This window comes from Apodemus sylvaticus, chromosome 7 (assembly GCF_947179515.1).
Source record: "Apodemus sylvaticus chromosome 7, mApoSyl1.1, whole genome shotgun sequence".
Taxonomy (NCBI): domain Eukaryota; kingdom Metazoa; phylum Chordata; class Mammalia; order Rodentia; family Muridae; genus Apodemus; species Apodemus sylvaticus.
The window spans coordinates 25,465,223-25,488,669 of record NC_067478.1 but is presented as its reverse complement, the minus strand read 5'-3'; the positions used below and the strand labels follow the sequence as shown (position 1 = coordinate 25,488,669).

At 50.3% G+C, this 23,447-nt stretch overlaps 1 protein-coding gene across 1 annotated transcript; it reads left to right on the top strand.

The window, feature by feature from the left end:
* Positions 1-1,051: 1,051 nt before the first annotated feature.
* On the top strand, positions 1,052-22,883 carry Rbp1 (retinol binding protein 1). Its single transcript, XM_052187570.1, is given in 6 exon segments — positions 1,052-1,128; positions 1,130-1,192; positions 1,194-1,318; positions 1,717-1,895; positions 20,998-21,099; positions 22,633-22,883. Coding segments are annotated over 6 exon segments (585 nt in total). The 5' UTR covers positions 1,052-1,066; the 3' UTR covers positions 22,687-22,883.
* The last annotated feature ends 564 nt before the right edge of the window (positions 22,884-23,447 follow it).

Here is a 23,447-nt window from a genome sequence, read left to right as displayed (position 1 = left end):
AGGGGATGGTGCCCTTTCTTCATTTAGCTGGGGAGGCATGGTTCTGCATACCATACCTCATTCCACAGGCTCCTGGGTGCTGAACTGTGCTTTAAAAAAAAAATTAAGAAATATTTAGTCTTTAGTAGGTCAAAAAGTCAGGCACTGAATGTCATCTCTGTAGCACACAGGTAGCAGGTTAGATGGGATAAAGGTCTTCAGTTGCTGTTGCCTAAGGCAGCAAGAATCAGAAGCCACAGACCAGGCCCACCCCCACCCCCATCCCAGACCCAGGCAAATAGGAGCTGAAGCTAGCTAGTAATGGATGCCTACAAAAACAATGGGGAGCCTTTCCATGCACAGGTATGGAAAAGGCCCAGAATATGTGAGCTGGAAACAAAAAACAAAGTGCAAAATCGAGGAAAGGTCTGTGCTGTCCTTTCCTGGAAGAAGACAAAAACACACTATCCCGCAGAACAGTGTCAGTCCACACGCGCACAAAGCCTTGGGTCTCTGCCACCGTGCATGGGTTCATCTGGAGCGCTTTCTTGACCAGTGCACATTTAATCCCACCAACTTTGTGCTGTTTTCTGGGAGAGCTGTGGGCAGTTGCTCTGCTCTTCATCCCTAGAGTTAAACAGATCAGCTTTTTAGGAACTGGCCAGGCCGCTGATGGGGAGCGTTAGACAAAGGCCTGTATGTAAATGGCCTCTTCCTTCATGACACTAGCAAACCTGGAGGACTGCTTTCAGCACTCAAGAGGCATTTGCAGGACTGCCAGGGGGTACCGGTGAGAATTCCAGGCGTTTGAAGGGCTCCCAAGGGAAGTGGGGAGGGGTACACAGAAACTAGGACCAAAAGTAGCCCTCCCCCTTCCACACCTCCTCTTTCTAGGCTAGGGAGGTGAAAAGAAGCAAATGGAAGGTCTGAACTGAAGGTGGCCAACAGCAGGAACAAACCTGGCCCTGTACCATCTTCGCCCCCGCCTCTCCCGTCCCCGCGCCCCCCCCCCGGCCCCCGCCCCCTGGCCCGCCCCTATCCCAGCTCCGCCCTCTCACCCTGGGAGGAGGGAGGAGGGATCGCTACAATGGACCCTCCTGCGGGCTTTGTGCACTCTTGGAATCCAGCTGTCGCCGCCCCGCGGAGCCCCGTCCCCCGAGGGCGCCTATTTCCGGGCCGCCCATCACCCGGAGTGCTTTGGCAGCCACCGTCCCACAGCCGCTCCCGCCTTCTTGGAATCAGGAGATCCCCAGTCTGTCCCAAAAAATGCCTGTGGACTTCAACGGGTACTGGAAGATGCTAAGCAATGAGAATTTTGAGGAGTACCTGCGCGCGCTCGGTAAGCGCCGCCTGCGGTTTCCAACCCCACGTTCCCTGCAGACCCCAACACCCCAGCCCAGAGCGCGGCCGCGAGCTGCCAACCAGAGGGCCCGAGCTGTTAGGGTTAATTGGTAGCAAGAGTCCGATAGCTCTCCCCGACGTAGATAATTCAATCGCTAGAGCAAGCTAGCTTTGCTAGTTTGTTTTTAAAGGTCTAGGGGGGAAAAAAAAGACCAAACTTTGTTTTCAAAGGAATAAAAATGGAAAGGCACAGACTGCCCTCGGAGGCCGCGCAGAGTGAGCTGGAATCCCAATCTTGTTCCCCTACCTAGGTGTATCCTGCTACCTAGGGAATCCTTTCTTCTCTGAGTTTTCTTGACAACTCTGCCGCTGCTGCTCTCTCCACACACCTTGCAGATGTCAACGTAGCCTTGCGCAAAATCGCCAACTTGCTGAAGCCAGACAAAGAGATCGTGCAGGACGGCGACCACATGATCATCCGCACGCTGAGCACTTTTCGGAACTATATCATGGACTTCCAAGTGGGCCAGGAGTTTGAAGAGGATCTGACAGGCATAGACGACCGCAAGTGCATGGTGAGGCCCCTCGAGTCCTTGGTGGCTCCAGCCCTCGGGTTCTGTCCTAGAGCTGGGTTCGCTCATCTGGAGGGAGCAAAGATCTGCTGGTTGGGAAACACCGATCTCTCCCAGCCCCAGAGCCCCAGAGTAGGCTAAACACACCCTTCAAGTGTTGATGGCTGGACAAAACCGATTGTTCCGTCAGCTGTGAAGGCTCCTACTCCACCAGGTGCTCAGACAACACAGGCCTCTCCAAGGCTCACCCTAATTATGAGGAGGTGGGAGCTCATTCATTTTACAGATGAAATCAACTTAATGGATTCCGCAGAGTAGTGGGGAGGGGCCTGGAATTCTTGAACTCTTTGGTGAAGAGCAGGAAGAGGGGAGAAGCACCAGGGAGCCCTCTGCAGTGTCATTTTCCCCCAAGTGATCTAGTGTGAGGTCTCTGCAGGGAGCAGGGGCACCTCAGGGGCCCCTTCGCCTCTGCTGGAAGTCCCCTGCCTGCTGATGCCAACCTGGGATTTGACCGAGGCTCACCCTGATACCCACTGAGCCCTGAGCTTCCTTTCAACCTTTCACCCAATTCCTAACCCTCTAGAACAGTAGGCAGCATCCAGAGTCAGAGGAAGAAGCAAGAGGGGAGAGAGGAGGCCCTAACCCCTCCAAGAGTGGGAAACTAGTGACCCGCAGACCCCAATTAGCAATACCACAGCAGACTCCGGAAGGTCAGCCTCGGGCCTCCGTCAGCATTCTGGGATTTCTGGCAGGCCAGGATATTCCCCAGTTTCTCTTGTGTGGTCTTTGGTCCAGACCTGGCTTCTGCCTGCTTCCAGGAGCTGCCTGGCTTTGCAGGGAGGGGAACGTGCCACCCTTCCCTCACTTGCCAAGGGTATTTCCAGTGGTCTACTGTATACCCTGTACTGTGTCACGTCCTGCCACAGCTCAGTGAAGGGGCAATTGGGAGCTCCATATGAAGCCAGTGACTGGGGGAAGAAAATTGCAGCAGTAGCAGCAATTCGAACCTTCTGATGTTGAAGGCCACACCCCACCCTACACTCTGCCAGGCTCCTCTGTCAGAAACAGTATAGCTAAGTTCTCAAGGACCATGGCTGAAAAGGGTTAAGGATCACTAGGAGGACCACTCAGTCTTACCTACCTTAGTCAAACCGGTACTTGAGCCTGCCGTTGGGAAGGGTGGAAAGAGAGTAGCCAGTTAGCAGTGTTCTCAGAGAGACTATGGTAAAGAGTAAACAATTGTCAACTGTCGTAGGACAATGAGATGCTCTAACACAGTGGTTCTCAACCTGTGGGTCGCAACCCCTTTAGGGGTCACATATCTGCAATCCTGCATTTTTTTCTAGTGCATATTTGCATTACAATTCGTAACAGTAGCGAAACTGCAGTTATGAAGTATCAACAAAAATAACTGTATGGTTGGGGACTGACAGCACATGAGGAACTGTATTAAAGGGTCACACACAGCATTGGGAAGGTTGAGAACCACTGCTCTGTTAAAGTCTCCAGGCCAGGCACCAGATGCTTACAGTCAGAAAGGACACCTTCAGACGGGGACTGCCTTCTCTCCATTGTCCTAGACTGCTTCGGGGCCACTGCATGCATGGAATTCACATCAGACGTGGCTTTGTTTGAGGTCACAACGATTCTGAATATGCTGATTTGTCCTTGATTGATTGTTGATACTGATCACCTAGTAGTAACAGTGAGTATTCGCCGAGGGTCTACTGTGTGCCTGGTGATGTCATAGTTTATGGTAATCCACCGACTTTAGACATAGAGCTTCCTCCTGTGTTAACCTTGGGGCTGTGTCACCTAAAGGGCGGAGGGCAGGTCAGATCGAGCAGCCTCCCTTGAATGTGGTCATAACACCAGGGGCACACGCATTAGCAAAGCACAGTCCATGATAGCCAGGAACACACAGTCTTTGTGTGAGACAGACACCCAAAGGTCATAACAGCCTGCGCTATGAAGACAAAGGGAGGCGAGTCATGGGCAGGCTGGAGGGGATCCTGGGGCTCTGGAGGAGGTCTGGACTGCACTAGGTAGGAAGGAATGGGGTACAGGGGCGAGTGGGGGTTTGGATCACAGAGAGAAGAGCAATGACTACCTTTTCCTAGGCCTTCCTCGTAGGTAAACACACAAGGGATCCTGCTCAAGTAAGCAGGGTAATGCTGGGATGATGTCACTGTTACCTTTGCTACTGCAAGACTCTCTGCCATGGCTCTCTGTGGGGAGGGTTTGCTATCAAAGTTGGGGTTATAGTCTGTACCCCACAAAGCCAGGTTCAGCTGCCTGTCCTGGATAAGCCAATTTCGAAAAGACAAGTTGAATAGTAAAGGGAAGGGAAATGTAGTCACTGTGGCCACACTGGGAAAAGGGACAAATATCCTGAAATGATATTAAGGCTTAAATAGAGGGCCGGAGATATGCACGTCTAAGCAGTCCTGCCAAGGTGTGCCCACCACTGACCCTCACTGTCTCTTCTGTAAGAGGCTGTGACAAGTGGCTAATCTCTTCCCACTCACCTCTGTCTGACCAAGGCTTAGGCTTTCTTGTTGCCAAAATGAGGGTTCTGAGGGAATCCCAGTCTCTTGGGGATAAGAGTGTGGGTGTGGGGCCTGGGAAGTCTTAGACTAGGGGAAGGGGTGCAGGGCAGCCACTATAGTCTGATCAAGACAAAGAAGCACCCCTCATTGACATGGGAGGTCAGAGACAGTTCAAATCAATCTGATCTTGGCCTGGTAGGATAGACAGGAAGTAGCTGTAGCCAGCCAAACAGGAAAGGAATGAAAGAATAGCCAAGCACAAGAAAAGTGTCTGGTAAATAAATGTTATTTCAGACCTTTCTGGGTTCTAGGCTCAGCCTAAGGAAAGGTATAGCTGACCAGGACCATGGAGGAGAGAGAGATGTTTGTGGGCCATTGCAGACTCATGCGTGGTAGAAGTAGGGGGCACAGGATGGGGGGCACAGAGCTGGGGTTAGGGAAGGCCCCCCAGGAGGGGCCACCTGAGCAGGGTCCTGAAGGACTAGGGGGGAGAAGAGGAAATGAACAGACCAGACCTAGCACGGTGAAGCCCGGAGCTCAGGAAAGGTCTGGATGAGTGGAAGGTGCCAGAGATCCCGTGCTCTGCAAGCACTTGAGCCCTTGTATGTAGCTGTATATGCAAAACAAGGCAGAGGGACATCAGTGATGAAGACCTGAAAAAGGGCCTACATATGACCTGACAGGCCAGCAGGGTGTCCTTACTGAGCAAGGCGGAGCCAGGCTAACATTCCTCTCCAAAGGGCCAGGACAAGGCTGGCGCAATGTCTCTGTTTCTTCCTTTACTTGGGGAATCTTATCTGTATTCGGAATGGCAGCCAGAAGATGGAATCCAGCTTGCAGATGTATTTTGTTTGGCCTGTACAGTGTTTGAGCTGGTTGCCAACGAGGGCCAGGGATTCTAAGATTCCACAGGGAGAAACAAAACAAAACAAAACAAAAATCGGTGTCTGACGGTTCTTATGAAACAAAACATTAGGAGCTGAAAACGCCAAGCTTGTGTTCTCTCTCGACCGTGTGGGTCTCTTGGACACTGCCAGTGCCCCCTTTATTTGAGCAGCCTGGCATCATCCTTATCCACCTTGGGTACCTGAGGTCCAGGGTCAAGTAGCAATTTGTGGTATTTACTCTGCAGCCCCTGCTTTGGGGGAAGGCGGCATCTCGCTATACGTGTACCTGTATAAAAATCACAAACAAGGTGCAAAGGAACATATAGGTCACTGGTTCTAGTCTACCTCTCCCGCCACCCTCGACATGGTCTAGAGTTGCATGAGCTGTCTCTGTGTCCCTGGAGCTCTTAGTCCACACTTCCAGTCTGGTCAGTAAAGATCCTTCAGGACCATGGTGCCGTAGCTGCCTCAAGACTGGTAGATGTTTAGAAAGGCTGGTTTGAACCCAAAAGGTGCCCCGGTCTCCTTTGTACATACTGTGCAGTATCAGACAAGAGACCAGCGATGAGTGGCTGATACGATCAGCCTACATGGATTGATCCAGGTGGGGCTCAGACATAAGTGTTCTTCAGTCTGAAATAGAGTCCCCACTTCTGGTCAAGACAGTCCCTAAACTCATTCCGATCTCGTCCTCAGCTGCCCTTCCGTGGTGAGTGGATCCTATGGAAATGAGACTGAGCCTCTGCTAGGAGCCAGCAGTGCGCCTGGTTCTGCATGCTGGTGGCAGAAGGGCCATTTGTCATTCCACAGTGGACACCAGGTCCGTCGGGGTTTCCCTGGAAGAGGCCTCTTTGTTCACTTGGGTCTGGCCCGCCCCTACCGTTTGGCCTGGCCTTCATATCTAGCTTTGAACTCAGGATGACCCCTCCACAGGGCCTGCCTTTCACTCCCACACTTGGCCCTCTGCTGCTCTCTTTGTTTTTATTATAAAAGGGAAGGGGGAAAACAACAAAAACCAAATAGCGGAAGAGAATGAAAGGGGAGGAAAGGGCCCCTTCCCCAGCTCCGTCAAAACTTATTACTGCTACAGTGTCCAGTGGGTCTCTCTGGAAAGTGGGTTTATCTACCAGTTTGTCAGATGGCCAAAGTAACAACCTACAACTGAAAAGAAGGAAGAGGGGGAAGAGGAGGAAAGGGAAGGGGAGAAGAGAGATGGGAAAATTCCATTTTTCTGCACATAGTTTTTTTTTTTTTTTTTTTTTTTTACTCCATGATGTTTTTAAGGTATCTTCATTCTACTTTCAGGTGCTTTCAATCTTTTTTTTTTTTAAACCATCTGTCTCTCCTCTTTCCTTCCCTTCTCTCCCTAACTTCCTTGCAAATGCTCACTTATGCCCATTTATCTGTTCATCCAGCCAGATATCTAATTATATATGGCAACACATGAAATCCATCAAAAACGCCATGAGCACTCTGGTTTAAAGTCTTGCCAGCTTCCTGAGCCTGCTCTTGACCCATTAAAGAGATCTTTGAGTTCTTACGTTAACAAATGTTCGTGCCAGTGGTGAAATTAACGCCTCAGGCTACAGAGCTCAGAAGCAGTTGGATTTGGGAACTTTCTGAGAGCCACCCCTGCCCAGACCAGGCCCTAGCATTCAGCTGGGTCTTTTCCAAATCCTCAACACAGGATCTCTTTCATGTCCTAGCTAAAGTTCTCCCAACCTTTGAAATCGGTGTCAGCTGCATGCTTTTGAGGATTATAAAAAGAAGAATTAAAGCAACCAAACAAAATTTACAAAGTAGCTTTCAGGACTCACTGGCTTTTTAAGATTGGAGTTTTACAAGGCAGGAACACTCTCCCCACAGGTTCCCACTTTGGTCCTCACAGCAAATGCTCTTCAGCAGAGACCATTTTACCCATGCCATAGATGAAAAAATCCGAGGCTCAGAGAACATGCCTCCTAAGCCCAAGCTCCCGGTTTCTGACTGATGTGTCTGTGAAGATCTCTGCCCCAAGGTCTGTGAGGTGAGCAGTGAGCGTCCTCAGGGCTGTGGGGCCTGGGGGGAGTGGGAAGAGCTGATGTTACTGTCTTCGCAGCTGGCTGCAGCGTGCAGGGGACAGATTAGACATCCGCTTCTGCTTCCACATTTGCAAATTGTGATTGCAGCACTGCCTGGCTCTCCTGTGTCAATTCTGAGGACCACAGAGATAATACACACTGCCTTTGCCAATACCACCTGCAAAATAGGACCAGCAGCCCTGCAGACACCGGGGCGTGGGGCTCAAGGCACACTCATCTAGGAGGGTCATCTGTGGGTTGAAATAAGTTACAACTGTTTGATTTTCTTTCTGTCCATCAGTGCTTCCTTACTATCTTCTAGAGAGGCACTCCTTTTTACTGGTGAGGGTTCCCTACTCCCTTTCTGGGTCCTGGCTGGCCCACACAAGTAGCACACCATCTCTACTGGGATGCTGCTACCAGGGTGATGCAGGAGACCCAAACTGGTCCTATCTCACCCTTTCCCAGGATTCAGTCTGAGGAGAGAGAGAGAGAGAGAGAGAGAGAGAGAGAGAGAGAGAGAGAGAGAGAGAGAGAGAGAAAGAGAGAGAGAGAGAGAGAGAGAGAAGGTTATGGTATGGCATAAGCTTAGGCTCTCTGTGTGGCTAGTGTGGACACACATCTACCCACTTTCCATGGCTACATGGAGAAATCCAAATGAAGGGAAAAAAACAAGATAAGGTCAGGAATGCAGTTGTTCAAATGAAGAAGGAGAGGCAGAGAAAAAGGTTGGAATGTTACTGGAGCTCTCAATGCAAATATTATTTTCCATATAGTTAAGCTAACAGCACATCTTCCTTTCTCCCTCAGCCCTGTGACCTGATTTCCTGTCTCATGTCTAGACACATCCTTGGACACTGAGACTCTAGAGCTAACCACCCAAGTCATCGGAACATTAGTTTTCACATACTTGAGCCTGTCTTACTCCCAAGGTCCTCATTCAGAGCCCTGGGGTGTGGCTCGAGTGCTTCTCTTTCTACCAAGTCCCCAGACGCCTCTGATGTTGATGGCTGAAAGGACCATGCTGCTAATACTGTGAGGAGCAGCTGGCCAGGCTCAGGTTCCTATGATGTTCTGATCGTAATTCAGAGGAATTGTGTTGCTGCCATTAAAACCACTCACTCCTGAGGGATGAATGAGTAATGATGGATAGAATCCTGGGGGACAGGGTCAGACACTGCCTGCAGATCCTTGCAAGAAGCCATGACAGTTAGGGGTCCCAGTGATCCAGTAATGCAACTGAATGTGCAGGTGAACAGGCAAAACATGCTCTAGGTAGACAGGGAATGGCAGAGCCTTTAGGTTGGGCTGTGAATTTGAATCCTGTTTCCACATTCCAGCTGGGAGCTTGAGGATTCCCTCGAGATAGACTTGCTCTCCGGGCCAGCTAGGTTTCAAGAATGAGAGTCTCAAGAGAGGAAGGCAGATGTGCAATGTGGGTGACATCTTTTTATGAGCTCTGAAGCACTATGTCAGTCAGCTTTCCGTTGCTGTAACAAAATACCTGGGCTGATCTGCTTAAAAAGAAGAAGGGTTTATTTGGGGTTCACATGCAGCCTTGTAAGTTTCAGTCGATGGTTACTTGGCACAGTTCCTTCTGAGCCTGTGTCAAGGTGGCAGGCCATGGAGGAAGCTCCACGCAAGGGATGGCTAGTCACCTGACGGCCAGAATAAAAGCAGAGTCCCAATGTCCCCTATCAGCAGAATTCATCCAAGCAGGCCTCAGTTCTTAAAAGTCGCACCACCTCCCAGTAGGGCCAAGCCTTGAATACACAGGGCTTGGCAGGGGAAGCCTATCAAAATTACCATCTCCTCACTACTCTCCTATATCCTGTCATCGGCGAGAAAGGCTCACCCATCTTCCGCAGCAGGAGAGGATCCAGCCTCCACATCTGAATAAGCAGGGTGTGGCAGGGCTCTAAACAAACACTGCCGGCTGCTGCGGGAGAGCTGGCTGTGCTGTGGGCATGACAAGCTGTCACCATGGCCTCTGGCACACGGTGACTGCCCAGTGGGTCTGGAGCCTGTTTCTCTGGCTAAGCTTTGAAGGTCTGTCCCGATTGGGCTGTTCTGTGGCTGACTAACATGAGTGGGGCTCTGCGGGGGTGGAGAGGAGCCGCAGCAGGTGTGCCTGAGCCTTTGAACTTAGGGTGCGGACTTCTCGCCTCGGGACCCAGTCCAGGAGACCATCCCGTGGCCTGGAAAGGGACAGTAAGCCCTCTGGAGAAAACCTCTTTGCCATCAAGCAAGCCAGCACTTGTTGGGAAAGTCTCCTGCTAGAACCCCGTTGTTAAAGCACAGAGGACCCAGGGAGTTTGGGCCTTTCTTTTGAGTCACTCCTGTGACAGTAAGCTCTAGCCCTTTCCTCCTGGGCTCAGGAGTTTAGTAGTGTACTTGACTCGGAGTTAATTGAATAGACTCCTGAGAATATTTCACATAACAAGGGTTATGCCCAACCCAAAAGTTCCCCTCTCAGGGAACCCAACAGTCACAAGTTAGAACCCTGCCACACCCTGTCCTTTGTGTAAATTAAACTGTATTAGAGTTCTTGGTGTGTGCTTGCACGCTCGCTGTACTCGAACACACACACACACACACACACACACACACGGTGGGAGTACACTAGCTTGCCCAGGTATCTGTCTTGCTGACTGACTTTAAGCCTCCGTTAAAGTACATTTATATTGTTAACTGTTCTGACTTCTTTTGGGGTTTCCTCTGACACACAGACACCCCAGGATGGCACCTCGAATACCAGGACAGTACTACCCAACCAGCCCTCCTTCCGCTTTTCTGATGGGGAAGAGGTACTCTGGGAAGGAAGTGTAAACCCGACGGATGTACAGACAAGGATGGAAGGCATCAGGCTCCATCTTCCCCACAGTGGAATTGTCTTATGCTCAACCAGTGGGGGGAAAATCTGTCTGACAAATGGGCTGTGAGTCAGAAAATCATCTTACCCTCTGACTCAGACAGCCCACACAAGGGTTATATTCCAGGAAAACTCCCTCCTCCCTCCCCCCTCCCCGTTAAATTTGCACAAAGGTATCTGTGTACAGTTTCCTGATTTAAAAAAAAAAAACCCTCAGCCCTCATAGACACAACCCTGAGAGCTTCTGTGGCCTTGTGTCCACTGATTGAGAGGGGGCGGGGCTGCGCCTTCCCACTTCACACCCTGGGAGGGGAACTCCACCAGGGTCACACTACTTTGTCTAACTGTTGCCGTTGGGCTCCAGCTTTGGATAATTTGTGAGTTTTGATTTTTGTGTGGTTCAGAGAACAAGCTGTCTCCTGCCGGCTTCCTAAGTACGGAAGAAGCATGGTGCCCAGAAGATTGGCTTTTGAGTTCCGGAGACCACAACCCAGCCGCGTAAACGGTTGCTGTGAAGATGAAAGTGTTTAGGAACAATTCCTCAGCCAGTTCCAAGGGCTCTGCTTTGTAACATCCAGCTCTTCTCTTTCTGTCTGCACTGCTCAGAAGATCCTGCCTGTAGCAACAATAACAACGATTAGCATCTTGCATCTTAGCATACAGCTTGCTGTATGCTAATCGCAGCACTTCCTACAGACAGTTTCCTTTAATTACTGCCTCTGTTCACTGTCATCTTTCTCCCACCTTCCAGACTCCAGCCCATCCCTCACATCCTCGCAGGGAACCTGACCGACCGTACTGCTCCCCAGTTGACACCCCCGGGAGCTCCTCAGTGCTGAGAGCCAATGACCCACGGCAGGATATAACCTCTTGCCTGTCCCCTGCTTACCACACGCCTTATACTCCTGGCCCCGTCCTGTGTGGGGCATCTTCCTTTGCTCTCTCTGCTCTCTCTTCTGGGATGGTCTGTCTTGCCTCATTTTGGAAGCAGAGAGCTATCTCAGGCTCACCTGCTCTGTCGGTCTTGTCTGGATTGGCCATCATGCTGCTGTCTCCTTCCTTTTGCCCCAAGCTCCCTCTCTGGAGATGCATCTCTTAGGGCACCTGTGACACTTGCTAATGTATGTGAGAGTCTAGATGGCAAAGGCCTTCCTTCCTTCTGCATCTCAGGACCCAGCAGGATGGGTTCTAGTGTATCTGTTAGATGAGCATTAAGTGAGGCAGCAGAATGGTATAAAAGGTTGACATTGACTATATACAAGATCCAATTTAATAACAGACTATGTCTACCAAGTATTTTACCGCAGTCAGACATTCTTCTAAGCACTTACTATGTGTTGTTGTCGTTGTTACTATTATCCTAACAGCAGTTTTATGAAGAAGGTGCCCAGATTCCTGCTATGTTGCACATAAATGCAGGACAGATAGGTGCCCAGTGGATTTGGACCCAGGCACTGTGACTCCAGGTGGTTAGCAGAGAGAAGTGTGACTGTTATCCTAGGGGTCAGGACTCCGGGTTACTCTATCTTTGAGCTTTGGGATCTAAAATGCAGGGCCCTTCATGAGGCAGTACCACAGCATGAATGGATTCATCAAGTGGCAGGGGAGTGAGGTCCGTATAGAGATCTCTTCTTCCCAACCACAGAGGCCACAGGGCTCGCTAAGAAGCCCAAGTTTGAGGGAGACAATTGTCCTGCATCTTCCTGTACATATTTTTTTCCTCCGTGACCCACTCTGTCTAGAGGTCAGTAAGGACCTGTTCGCTGTGAAGCCTGACCTCCTTTGAAATCTCATCTCTGTGTGAAGCGCTGCCCTAGGGGAACTTATTTCCCCCTCTCTGAGCCTCTACTAATCTGTGAAATAGGGGTGATTAGAGAGTCAGGGATAACTGCTTCTCAATGAAAGTTTGGTGATGGGGTGAGGGTATGGGAAAGTCTTGAGAGCAGCTGCTCCGTCAGAAAGGGCTGTACCTATCTACCCTCCCACCCTGTGAGCTGTCATCTCAGGAGATAAATTCTGGGTATGAAGGGATGCCTGGCCATCCAGGGGAGACATAACAGGAGAATGGAGGGTTTAAAAAGGCATATCACAGGCTGGGCATGGCCGTCAGTACACCATGCTGCTACTGACCCAGGAGTTTGCAGCCGTGCATGGAGGAAGCCATGTTTGAGCTGATACAAGCTCTCTCTGGCACAGCTATGGCCTCCATTTGCAATGACAAACTGGAGGCTGCAGAGGTGGAGTGAACGGCTCAGGGTCACCTCACCTGCAAGACGTAGAGGTGGATGAGTTACTGCTCCCTGATGTAGCAGACCACACTGCAGCCTGCTGGACGGAGATCGGTGGTGGAAGGTGGCCCCGTGGGAATGGAGAACAGGTTGGGAGCTCAGAGTCTGACAGGAGGAGATTTAAACCATGACCCGTCTTCTGTGTCCTTGTGTACCATGCATCATTTCTCAGGCATTTGAAGCCAGATCACTCCTGGAGATGGCAGTGGGGACAGACATTCTGTAAAGCTGATCTGTGGAAGAAGTGGCAGCCACATTGTCTGAGTGTTTTGTCTTGTGGGCAGAGGCTGTTGCATGATCGTCATTGAAAACTACCAGCATGGCCCTAGATTGCCTTTTGCTGTTCATTCATTCAAAAATCCGTTATGTGCACTTTTCTGACACAAAGTGGTTATTGGCATCTCACATGTGGTAAGAGGATCTCTGACCCCACAGGAACTCTCTGCTGACCTATGCATTCTTCCCTGGTTTCTAAAACACGTCTTCTATTCCGGGTATACCTTATTTCTGTGCGCTGATAAAGGTCAGCAGAGCCCACGGGCTCCCGTAGAAGATGCAAGCATTCAGGTGGGTCACCTTCTCCTGGATATCTCTTCCTCCTGCCTCCAGCACTTCCCACCAGTGTGTGCTAAAGATCTAAAGATCAGCTTGACCTAGAAGCGGGGCTAGGGAGGCCAGCTCCTGGACTTTCCATGAGAGCCACATTTAGCCAGCTAAAGCCCCAAAGACCCGAAATGAAGAAGCAGACGCTAAGCCTTCTTAGCAAATTCTGTTTGCTAAGGCTGGAGCTGGCACCTTCAAAACAGAGAGAACAGGAGAATCTAGCCCAGGAAGCACACACACACACACACACACACACACACACACACGTTTCTCCATGCAACTCTTCTCTCTTGACCTGCATGCATTTCCTAGGCTAGTCTCTCTGCCTGAGATTCCCTTGTCCCTTGTTCCTCTCACCACAACCCTCTCTCTCTCTCTGTCTCTCTCTCCTCTCTCTCTCTCTCTGTCTCTCTCTCCTCTCTCTCTCTCTCTCTCTCTCTCTCTCTCTCTCTCTCTCTCTCTCTCTCTGTCTTCCTCCTCCCCCATCTCCTTTTCTCCCTCCAGTCCTCCTCATCCTCTTCCTCCTCCTTTTTCTCTGTGTAGCCTTGACTGTCCTCGCTTTGGGCTAGCCTCGAACTCAGAGATCTGCCTGCCTCTCCCTTCCGAGTGAAAGAGTGTACCACCCCACCCCCACCCCATTCTCACCCCCACCTCTTCTGTTCTCAGCACCCTGTGGTGACTAGTCGTTCATGGCCACACCTCCTCCAGGCTGCCCCTACCTCAGGCTGATGAGCAGCCTCCTGCTTTCAGACCTCCAGCACATTGACTACCCACGACCTAACATTCTTCAAGTAGTTTCTCTCTTCTTGTCTTTTCCTTTACCTCAACCTTCTCTCAAGCATCTGGTGTGCAGGAGGTTGCGAGGGGGCTAGACCACGGCTGCTGAATGATGCTGAATGGTTTTCCCTGCAGAGTCAGGCTATACAACCTCCTCATGTAAGGCTCAGCTGAACCCAGGGGACTGCTGAGCACAGTCACTGACAGCTGCACAGCTGGGTGACCTCAGTCCTCCGACTGCACGCTTCCAAATGGAGGACAGCTGCTTTAAGGGGTCCGGAGGAGCCGAGGTGAAGGGCTTCATAACCTGCTTAGTACCCTGTTTGCCACGTTCTGAGTATCCAGACTGGTCACAATGGTGACTGTGGTGGTGACAACCATGATATGATGCTGTCACTCCAACCAGGAAGCCTTCCAGATGCCTGGACAGGGTTGGGTGACACAGACCTGTAACCTTCTCCAGCCCAGCCCCTCGCCTGCTCCTCAGAACCTTGGTCTCAGCCGTAGCCTGAACACTGTGATGGTCTAAACTGAGTTTAAGCCCTTTTAAAAGCGATTGAAGGAGAAGGAAACAATGCGCCAAGATTATGAATCTGAACATATTTAATTTTGTTTTTCCTAAGACTTGTGTTGTCGTTAGCCGGTAACATCTTCACGGTAGAACTGAATGTCTTCATTGAATTCTCTTGTGTCCTCAAAGGTCTTGTTATGGCTACAAGTATTCATAATGACTGGGTTTAGTAGTCTTTGGGTCTCTAGTTACTTATTAACATTTTAAAGCCTTATTAATTTGGTTTTCATCTGTTTTCCCAGTGAGCTAGCTTTCTCTGGGTAATTTTAAGGAATTCCATTAGGAAACGACCAGACAAAGAGAAGCCACTACCTACCCACCCATTGCGCTTCTCAGTGGCACAGAACTGAGTGTGGTCAGCCTCGCAGGCGGGGGACTGAATATTAGGAAAGCTTAGGAATCTTTGGCCGCTCTAACCCTCAGGAATTAATGAAACATTGTTGCAAGCGCTCAGGACTGGGCCTCACGTGTTAGGACTTAGGGCTTTCCTACCCCTCCACCCAACAGCTTGTTTAATACAAGCACCAAAGGCTGTCTTACTGGGAACAGAAAGACCCTTTCCAGAGAAAATCATGTGTTAAAATCAAACTGCAGGAGGAAAGGCGGATCTGTATTCTGTAACAACTCACAGGCTGTACACAACAAGTGCTAACGCACTGTCTGGGCTCTGACTTTTAGGCCTAAATCTAAAAAGTGTGGCTGTTGGGGTCAGAGCTGGGTCAGGCCTGCCTCCGGAGCTTGTGGACAAGACTCCCCCTAGGAAAGGCGTCTCCTCTTCTGACCCGCCTCTGCACCCAGGGAGATAAGACTGACCCAGAGGGAGAACCTGGCAGCCCTTCATGGACAAGCAGGGAGGGGTAGGAGTGACCAGACATCCCTGTCCTTAGAGTGAGTGAGTGCCAGCATGTGGGAACTTTAATACATGTCACGCGTTTTCTAGAGCCACATTGAGTCTCAGTGTTTATAGGTCATGTCAGGTCACCGACTGTCACAACCAGTATTGGTCACCTGAAAGGGACAAAGAAACATTAAGACATCCCTGGGACAGGGTTGCCCCGGCTTGCTGGCTGCAGCGCCAGCTAGGATTTCTGAGTGGCTGAGAGGTGGAGACTGGCTTTTGAAGTGACAGTCCCTTGTCAGAGTGGTATAAAATTGTCTTCACTCATCTCTTGGCACACGGCTCAGAAAGCTGCTGACACAGCCAAAGAGATGTGGATTATTGTTCATTTTTAATAAAAACGTAGGCTGGCTTTGGGGATAAGCAGCTGCCCTGCCTCCGGCCCCTTTGGAACTATTGAGAAGCTGAACTACAGTGTGACTGTCCACGGCCTTGTCCTTCTATCTGGTCTTCATATCTAAGGTGGGGTTCAGAGTCTAGGATAGCGGTTTTACACACGCATACACACACACACACACACACACACACACTAGTCTCCCATCTCCCTGAAACTTGAAAAGTGTCAGGAATGTCTTCCTGACTGAAGCCCCACCCCTACCCCCCAGATGCAGATTAATTGGGTCAATCTAGAAAAGTGAATCAAACAGCCAAGACCCCCTCAAGTCAGGCATTAAAAGATGGCTGGCTACTGACCTCAGAGGAAGGCCAAAAAGATGTTTTTGGATTCTAGAGTAGGTTGTAAGAAGAATTTACATTTTGTGTCATAAGAAAAGGAATTACCATTGGGCATAATACATACCTTTAATCCCAGAACTTGAGGAGCAGAGGCAGGTGGATCTCTGCGTTTGAGGCCAGCCTGATCTACATATTGAGTTCCAGGTTAGCCAGAGCTACCTTTCATTTCATTCTGAGTGATTGCCTTTCTCCCTGCCGGTCCTCACACCCCTTTCCTGTTGCTATAGAACATCAGACTTTGAGTCACTGAGACAAATACCATGTAAGCTAGGCTGACCTTAAACTTATAGTGAGCTTCCTGCCTCAACTTTTCCAAAGTCTTTAGCAGGTGCCTACCAGGTGTCCTGCCATGGGAAGCAGGGGTACCCTTGTGATTCGGATAAAGTCACATAACCTCTCTAACCTCAGATGCCCCACCATGTCCAGTATAGTCAAGAGCAATCTGGGCTCTAAATTACCTAGGATAAGAGTCAAGAGAAGCTTGGTTGGGGCCGGGAAAGGGCTTGGACGCTATCAGGTCCAACTAAGGGATCTCTTCCCTGTGTGTAGGGCTCTCAGAAAGACTTCATTTTTATTTTTTATTTTATTAGATATTTGCTTCATTTACATTTCAAACGGTATCCCCTTTCTTGTTTCCCTATCCGAAAAACCCCTATCCGAAAAACCCCTATCCCATCTCCCTTCCCCCTGTTTACCAAACCTCTCTCCCGCTTTCCTGTCCTGGCATTTCCCTATACTGAGGCTTCGAGCCTTCACAGGACCAATGGCATTTCCTCTCACTGATGTCTGAAAAGCCATCCTCTGCTACCTCCATGTGTACTCTTTGGTTGGGGTCCCTGGGAGCTCTGGGGGGTACTGGTTGGTACATATTATTGTTCCTCCTATGGTGAAGGGCATATGTTTGCCCTGTACCTCCTCCCACGGTGCCTGATAGTTTATCTACTACCAGACAGCCCCCTGAGCTAAGGTGTTCCTATTGCTTATGTCCAGATGTGTCATGGGACCTAGAAAGAATGACCACGGCCTTGGGGGCAGAAGTCTTACCTGGTGACTATACCAGTCATGGCTGATCTCTGACAGTAACCCTGGAGGGTAACCAGGTGTGAGACTGGTGAGCCAGTCCCCATGGTCGTCAAAAGCTTTAACAACGTGCATGTGATTCCATGAGACAGATCCTCCTCAGGACATATGTTCTGGGGAAGTAATTTGTTGGAAGCTTTGTATATGAGGGAGTCTTATTTATACTGTATAGAATTATAAAATACCCAAATGTCCCAGAGCAGGTAATTGACTGAATAATGGTGTGTATGTTCACTGAAACGCCGCCAGGGCCCTGAGGGGCTTCTCACTTGTCTGGATACTCTGCCATTGCTATCTTCAAAGCATTACTATTTTTGAATAAGAGTCCCTCATTTTCATTTTCTCCTGGTTCTTGCAAATGATATGGCCATTTTCTCAACAGTGCATAACAATGAAGAGCGTGTTTATGGCTACTATTTGTGGACGTGGAAATCGCCTCTAATAAATAAAGAAATGAGGACATAAATGCATACATGACGGCAATGCTAATTTTCTAAAAGCAGAGATATATGGGTGTGTTGGTAGACGTATGGACAGAAGTACTCCAAAATGTTAGGCAGTTATCTCTGAAGAATCGAGGTTACATAGACTGTTTGCATTTCTTCATTTAAGTACAGAGGGTGTGAATCTGCCTGCCGACTAGCTTTTCTGAAAACAAAAACAAAAAGCGCTGTAGACCCTAGCTGAGACCCAGCCAGTCTGTCCATGCCTCACTGGGGTCAGGAGCCCATCGCCTGCAGAGTAGGTCTCTGCATAAGCACAGGGTAGTCATTGCCAAGGAAACCATGTGTTCTTAGGAGCTGTTTGAAGCCAAGGACTCATTTCTCGGTCCCTCTCCCCACCCCAAGCCAGGCATGAATGGTACTCAGTGTGTGGCTTTTTGCCACATTTGGGACATAGCAGCCTTTGCCCACTGCAGTCTCACTGGGCACAGACTATACTGTATTCTGACCGACATTGGACTTTCTCAGGCTACACATGCCCCAAGCAAGTCTCTGAATCCAGGAGAGGAGCCGCACGACTTCTTATGCCTGACACTCACTGTGAACACCTCCAGGAATGACGTCAGTGTGCACAGCGGTGCACCCCTGGCTACACCTGCCTCACTTCTGCATATCTGTGTGTCTGCTCGTGTCGTGCATGTGTGCAGGGGCACATGTGCACACAGAGGTCAGAGAGCAACCTCAGGTGTCAGGTCTCACCCTCCACCTTGTTTTAGCCATGGTCTCTCTTGTTCACGGCTGCTTACGCTAGGTGACTGGGTCCACTGGTTTAAGACAGTTCTATCCACCTCCCGTCTGCTGCTAGAGTCACTCTGGGATTACAGACATGCCTGTGGCTTTTAACTGTGAGTTCCGAGGATCCAGGCTTAGCTTATGCAGCAGGCGCTCTGCCTTCTGAAATGTCAACCACTTCTCTCTCTCTCTCTCTCTCTCTCTCTCTCTCTCTCTCTCTCTCTCTCTCTCTCGTGCACTCTCTCTCCCTTCCACTCCCCTGCCCTCCCCATTTCTCTCCCTCGGTATATGTGTGTGTACACCTGTCTACATGTACAGTTGCATGTATGCATGTGTGTGTATGTGTGTGTACACCTGTCTACATGTACAGTTGCATGTATGCATGTGTGTGCATGTGTATGGAAGCCAGAGGTTGGGCTTAGAAATTCTCTTCCCCACCCCTCTCTCCTTTCTCTCTCTTTCCTTCCTTCCTTTCTCCCTCCCTTCTTTCTTTCTTTCCTCTCTTCTTTCTTTCCTCCTCCTTTTCTTTCTCCTTTCCCTCCTCCTCCCCTCCTCCTCTTCCTCTTCTTCCTCCACCTTTCTTCTCTTTGTTTCCCATTAGCCTACGGTTCACAGATTAGGCTGGGTTTCCAAAGATCTTCTACTGTCTGTCTCCCTAGGACAGGTGTCATAAGCAGAGCTCAGCACTAGCCTTTTTACATGACTTTTGGAGCTCTAACCCACACCTTTCTACTATTGAGAAGGACCCATCTCCTCCCGCATCTCCTGACTGTCTCACTGCAGGCTCATCTCAACAGCAGAGGGCAGTGGTGACCAGCAAGCCCAAAGACAGGGCTGGTGCCTTTGGAGGGCATCAAGGAGAAAGGAGACTTGGGCCTCCAGTGGAGTCCTCACTCCACACCCATTTCCCAGCCCCCCCTCTCCATCTGCATTAGGCTGTTACTGGCTGTCCTGATGCTAAGATGAACATGACAGACAACACAGGAAACTCAGAACCTGAGCTATCTAAAGTCAAGGCCCCAGAGTCGGCGCCCTCATGCAGGGTGGGAATGAAGGGATCCTGGGAATGTTAAAGTCACTGAGAACCACACAGTGAACAAGAGTGAACAGAGTCCTTCCCACTGCACGGAGGGTGGCAGGGCTCGTGAGGACCTTCCCTTATGGCAAGGACGTATATCCAAAGGAGGTGAGCACGGTACGTGGGAGATGTCCTGGCCATGTCTGCTCACCCAGCTCAGGTCTGTTGACCCCAGGCACTTATTTATTGGTCATGCGAGGGAGACCAGATTGAGCTCCAATTGCCTTTTGATCACCCTGCACCCCCCTCCATGTTCCAGGGTGGTCTTGGCTGCTCCAAAGAAACAGAAACCCCTCAGGGATGTCTGTCTTCTCTCTCAGCATTTGGAAAGCATGCCACACTCTGTAAGGATGTGTCGACTCAAGGGTGGGACGGGAGGGGGGGTAGGGAGGGTGGGAGAGGGGCGTGTATCAGATCGAGTACAACTTGCAGGCTGCTCTTAGACAGGACAGGAAGTCTGTGCCCACAGTTCGAGTCCTGAGCAGTTGTCCTTATACTACCCCACTTCTGCTGCCTTTATCTCATGACAAACCATGACCCGTGTCCTCTGAGGTGGAAGTCCCTATCACTCCTGCATCCTGGAAGTCCCCAGCTACCCTCCTGCCGAATGAGCCTCATCCAGATGACCTTGAGCTAAATCCTGGGCCACTCACCTTTCTCCTATGGCTCCGGCCTTTCTCTTTGGCACCCATCCCAGTATCTCTTCCTCCCTGGCCTTCCCTTCCTTAACTTACTGCTGGCCGCCTAAAGCCACTGGCCAGAAACTCCAGCAACATAAAGCCTTTAAAAAGAAGCGATATAGCAAAAAAGAAGCCATATAGCACATAGAGGGGGCTCCCGAGCCCCACTGACCTGTGTCCCGACCACCCAGATGAGCAGAGTGAGTCTCAGCCTGGGACACATACAGGAAATTACAATCCTTGCAGCGGAATGTAATGGTAGAGGTTGGAACTTGGCTTAGAGAAGGCTGACACCTGCAGCCTTGTTGACATCTCCCTGGGAGATGAAGGCCTTTTGAGGACACAGGTCGGGTCTTGTAGGTATTAGAAGACCTAGCAGAAGTTGAAGTAATAATGATTGAATTTATGAGCTGTCTAGGATAGGCAGGGTTCTCCTCACAGAGATGAGGGGACAAGGCCCTGACTGGCATACCCATACATAGCCTGTGCTCAGCCCCAGAAATCCCACCTTCCTCATCCCCATTCTCAACCCTATCTCAATGGCATTTTCCCTATCCTAATTGCCCTTTTAAGTAGAATTTATGAAGTTTTTCATAAATTTAAAACTAATCTGCACACTTTAATAAAAGCATGTGGCAGGCAAGGAGTACTAGGCTATGAATTTTCTGCACTAAGATCGCCATAAGCGCATCTTGAATTATTGAGGCCTGGAGGCTCCCTCTCCTTCAGTCCCCCTGGGTGGGGGTGGGGAGATGCTTCCCCATGGCTGACTACTGTTTCTTGCTTTGGCAGACCACAGTGAGCTGGGATGGTGACAAGCTCCAGTGTGTGCAGAAGGGAGAGAAGGAGGGACGTGGCTGGACCCAGTGGATCGAGGGTGATGAGCTTCACCTGGTAGGTTCTGTGGTGGGGACCCAGGCTGTGTCCCCAGCAGTCCTCGTTCCCTGAAAGAGTAAATGGACGATAGAAAAGAACACCGGGTAGGCACTGGTTCTCTTCTGAAGCGCCTCCTTTGCAGAAGTTGCCTGAATGGCTCAGAAAACCATACAATGTGTTTTCAAGGTCTAGGCTGACTCAAGGTCCAGCCAGGGGGAGCAGGGGGGAAGGCATATGAGAGTCTGAGCAGCTGTCAAGGTCCTTGTGTTCTCTGGAACAGAGAATCAGCTTCCGGTTTTGGTGGCGAAGATGTGGAACTTCGAGAGGCTCACTGGCAAGTCCGATTACACTTTCACAAAGCACTTCCAAATAACATCTGTGTATCCTATGCAAAACAGGGCTAGAGCCAAGCAGAATTCCCCGGTTTAGACTGGGGGTGGGGGCCAGGAAAGGCTTTCTTCAGTCAATCCTGCTCTCTACCCTCAGCCTCAGGACACAGCCGCTTCTACTCTGCTGTCTACCTGGGAAAGATGGCTGGCCTCCGTGAGAGCTCCCACGGCCCATGTCCTCTGAGGTGGAAGTCCCTATCACTCCTGCATCCTGGAAGTCCCCAGCTACCCTCCCTGCAGAATGAGCCTCGTCCAGATAACCTTGAGCTAAATCCTGGGCCATTCACTGGGTGCCTTGGCTAGGCCCCCGGCTATCACATCTTCTCAGAATGTCCTCTGGCTGCCCCTGAGTTCGGCAGCTGCGTAGAGCTGCAAGGAGAGGAGGCCAGCTGCATAGGGCCTGAACCATGGGGTCCATCCCCAACTTGGGCTCCTCCGTGGGTCTCTGTTTGCTTAGCTGCAAAAAGGGTGGGCATGATCTTACCTTTTAACCCCATGACTCTGTACCAGAGGCTGCAAATCAGGGTGTGGAAGGTTCTCTGAGGTTTCACTTGGCCCTCAAAGGGCTTCAAGATTCTTCAGTCAGCATTTAAGGTTTAGTTAAGGTCACACAAATATTCAGCCTCACTTCCCAACAACTTGGAAGACAAAGTTTGATTGCCACTGTCCCCCGGCCATAGTCAGTAGGAGCTGCCCTTGTGGGCAGATCTTGGGCTGTCTTGGTTGCTCTTAGAACTGCCCAGAAGGCCTGGGTCCACTCACTGAGATAAGGGAGCTCTAGGTAACTCTGGTGGGCAGCCCAGGATTAAATTCTGTATTACTCTGAAGCAAAATAGTGAACCATGCCTCTGGGCCCAGTTCTTTTGATCCCGGGCACAGACTATTCCAGGCCTAAAGGATTCCTAAAGCCCTTTAGCTTTTTGAGGGAGTAAAAACAAGGGATCCATCAAGGGTTCCTATTGGTCAACTTGGAGCCACCCCTTCTCCCACCCAGCTCCATCTATAGGGCTGATCTCTGAGGATCCCACTTCGTCAACTTTCTAAAGAATTAGGGAAGTTCGTATAGAACAACGGTAGCCATTGAGTATGTTCCAAGTCCCTGTTCTGAGATTCTCAAGCACAATGTCGCTTTAGCTAATAACCAGTGTCTTTATTATTCCAGGAAATGAGAGCAGAGGGCGTGATCTGCAAGCAAGTGTTCAAGAAGGTACACTGAGCAGCCGAGCAGCCGAGTCGGTGACCTTGGTCTTGAGGAGCTAGTGGGAGGAGCCTATGGTCAGGAGCCCCTCTTCCTCGCACGGGGCCGAAACACACAGCCGCCCCAGGTTTCTGCCGGCAGAGTCTGTCTCTTTGCCTTCTCTCTTTTCCTTTTCTTAAAATGAAGCTACCCCAATAAAAATGATCTCTGTTTAAGACGTGCGTTTTGGAGAAATTTCATATCCACCTCCTCTTGCTTTTTCTCCAGAGCCTCTGAGGCTAGTTTTTCCCAACGCCTCCCTTGGGTAGACAGCGAAGCTCTTCAAAGCCACAGATTACATCCTGTGGGTACAGCTATGCATCGTTCTTTCCCCAGAGGCACAGCTTGGCTCTGCCATGTGTATGATTTGGTATCCATCAGCTGGGTGTTAAGTATTTTCTTTCCACATCATTCGTCCAACCCGAGCCACAGTGTAGTGATACCGCGGAAGCAGGAGTCGCTGTCAACCTAGGCACTGAGAGCCTAAAGGGGGCTGGCTGGCATAATCTGGCTTCACAGTGCACTGTGCATCCAGGAGATACTCCAGTGTGCTCTATGAATAGAAAGGAAATGGACAGGATCTTCATCCAAAGCTAGAATGGGGCGAACCCTAATCAAAGGCAGTTACTGACTGGATTTGATTTCCCCTACCCACTGGGGGCTGATGCCAAGGTGGTCTTCTCACCACACTACAGGAGCCATAACTTGCAAATCCCTCTAGGAAAGGGAAAGCAGCCTCA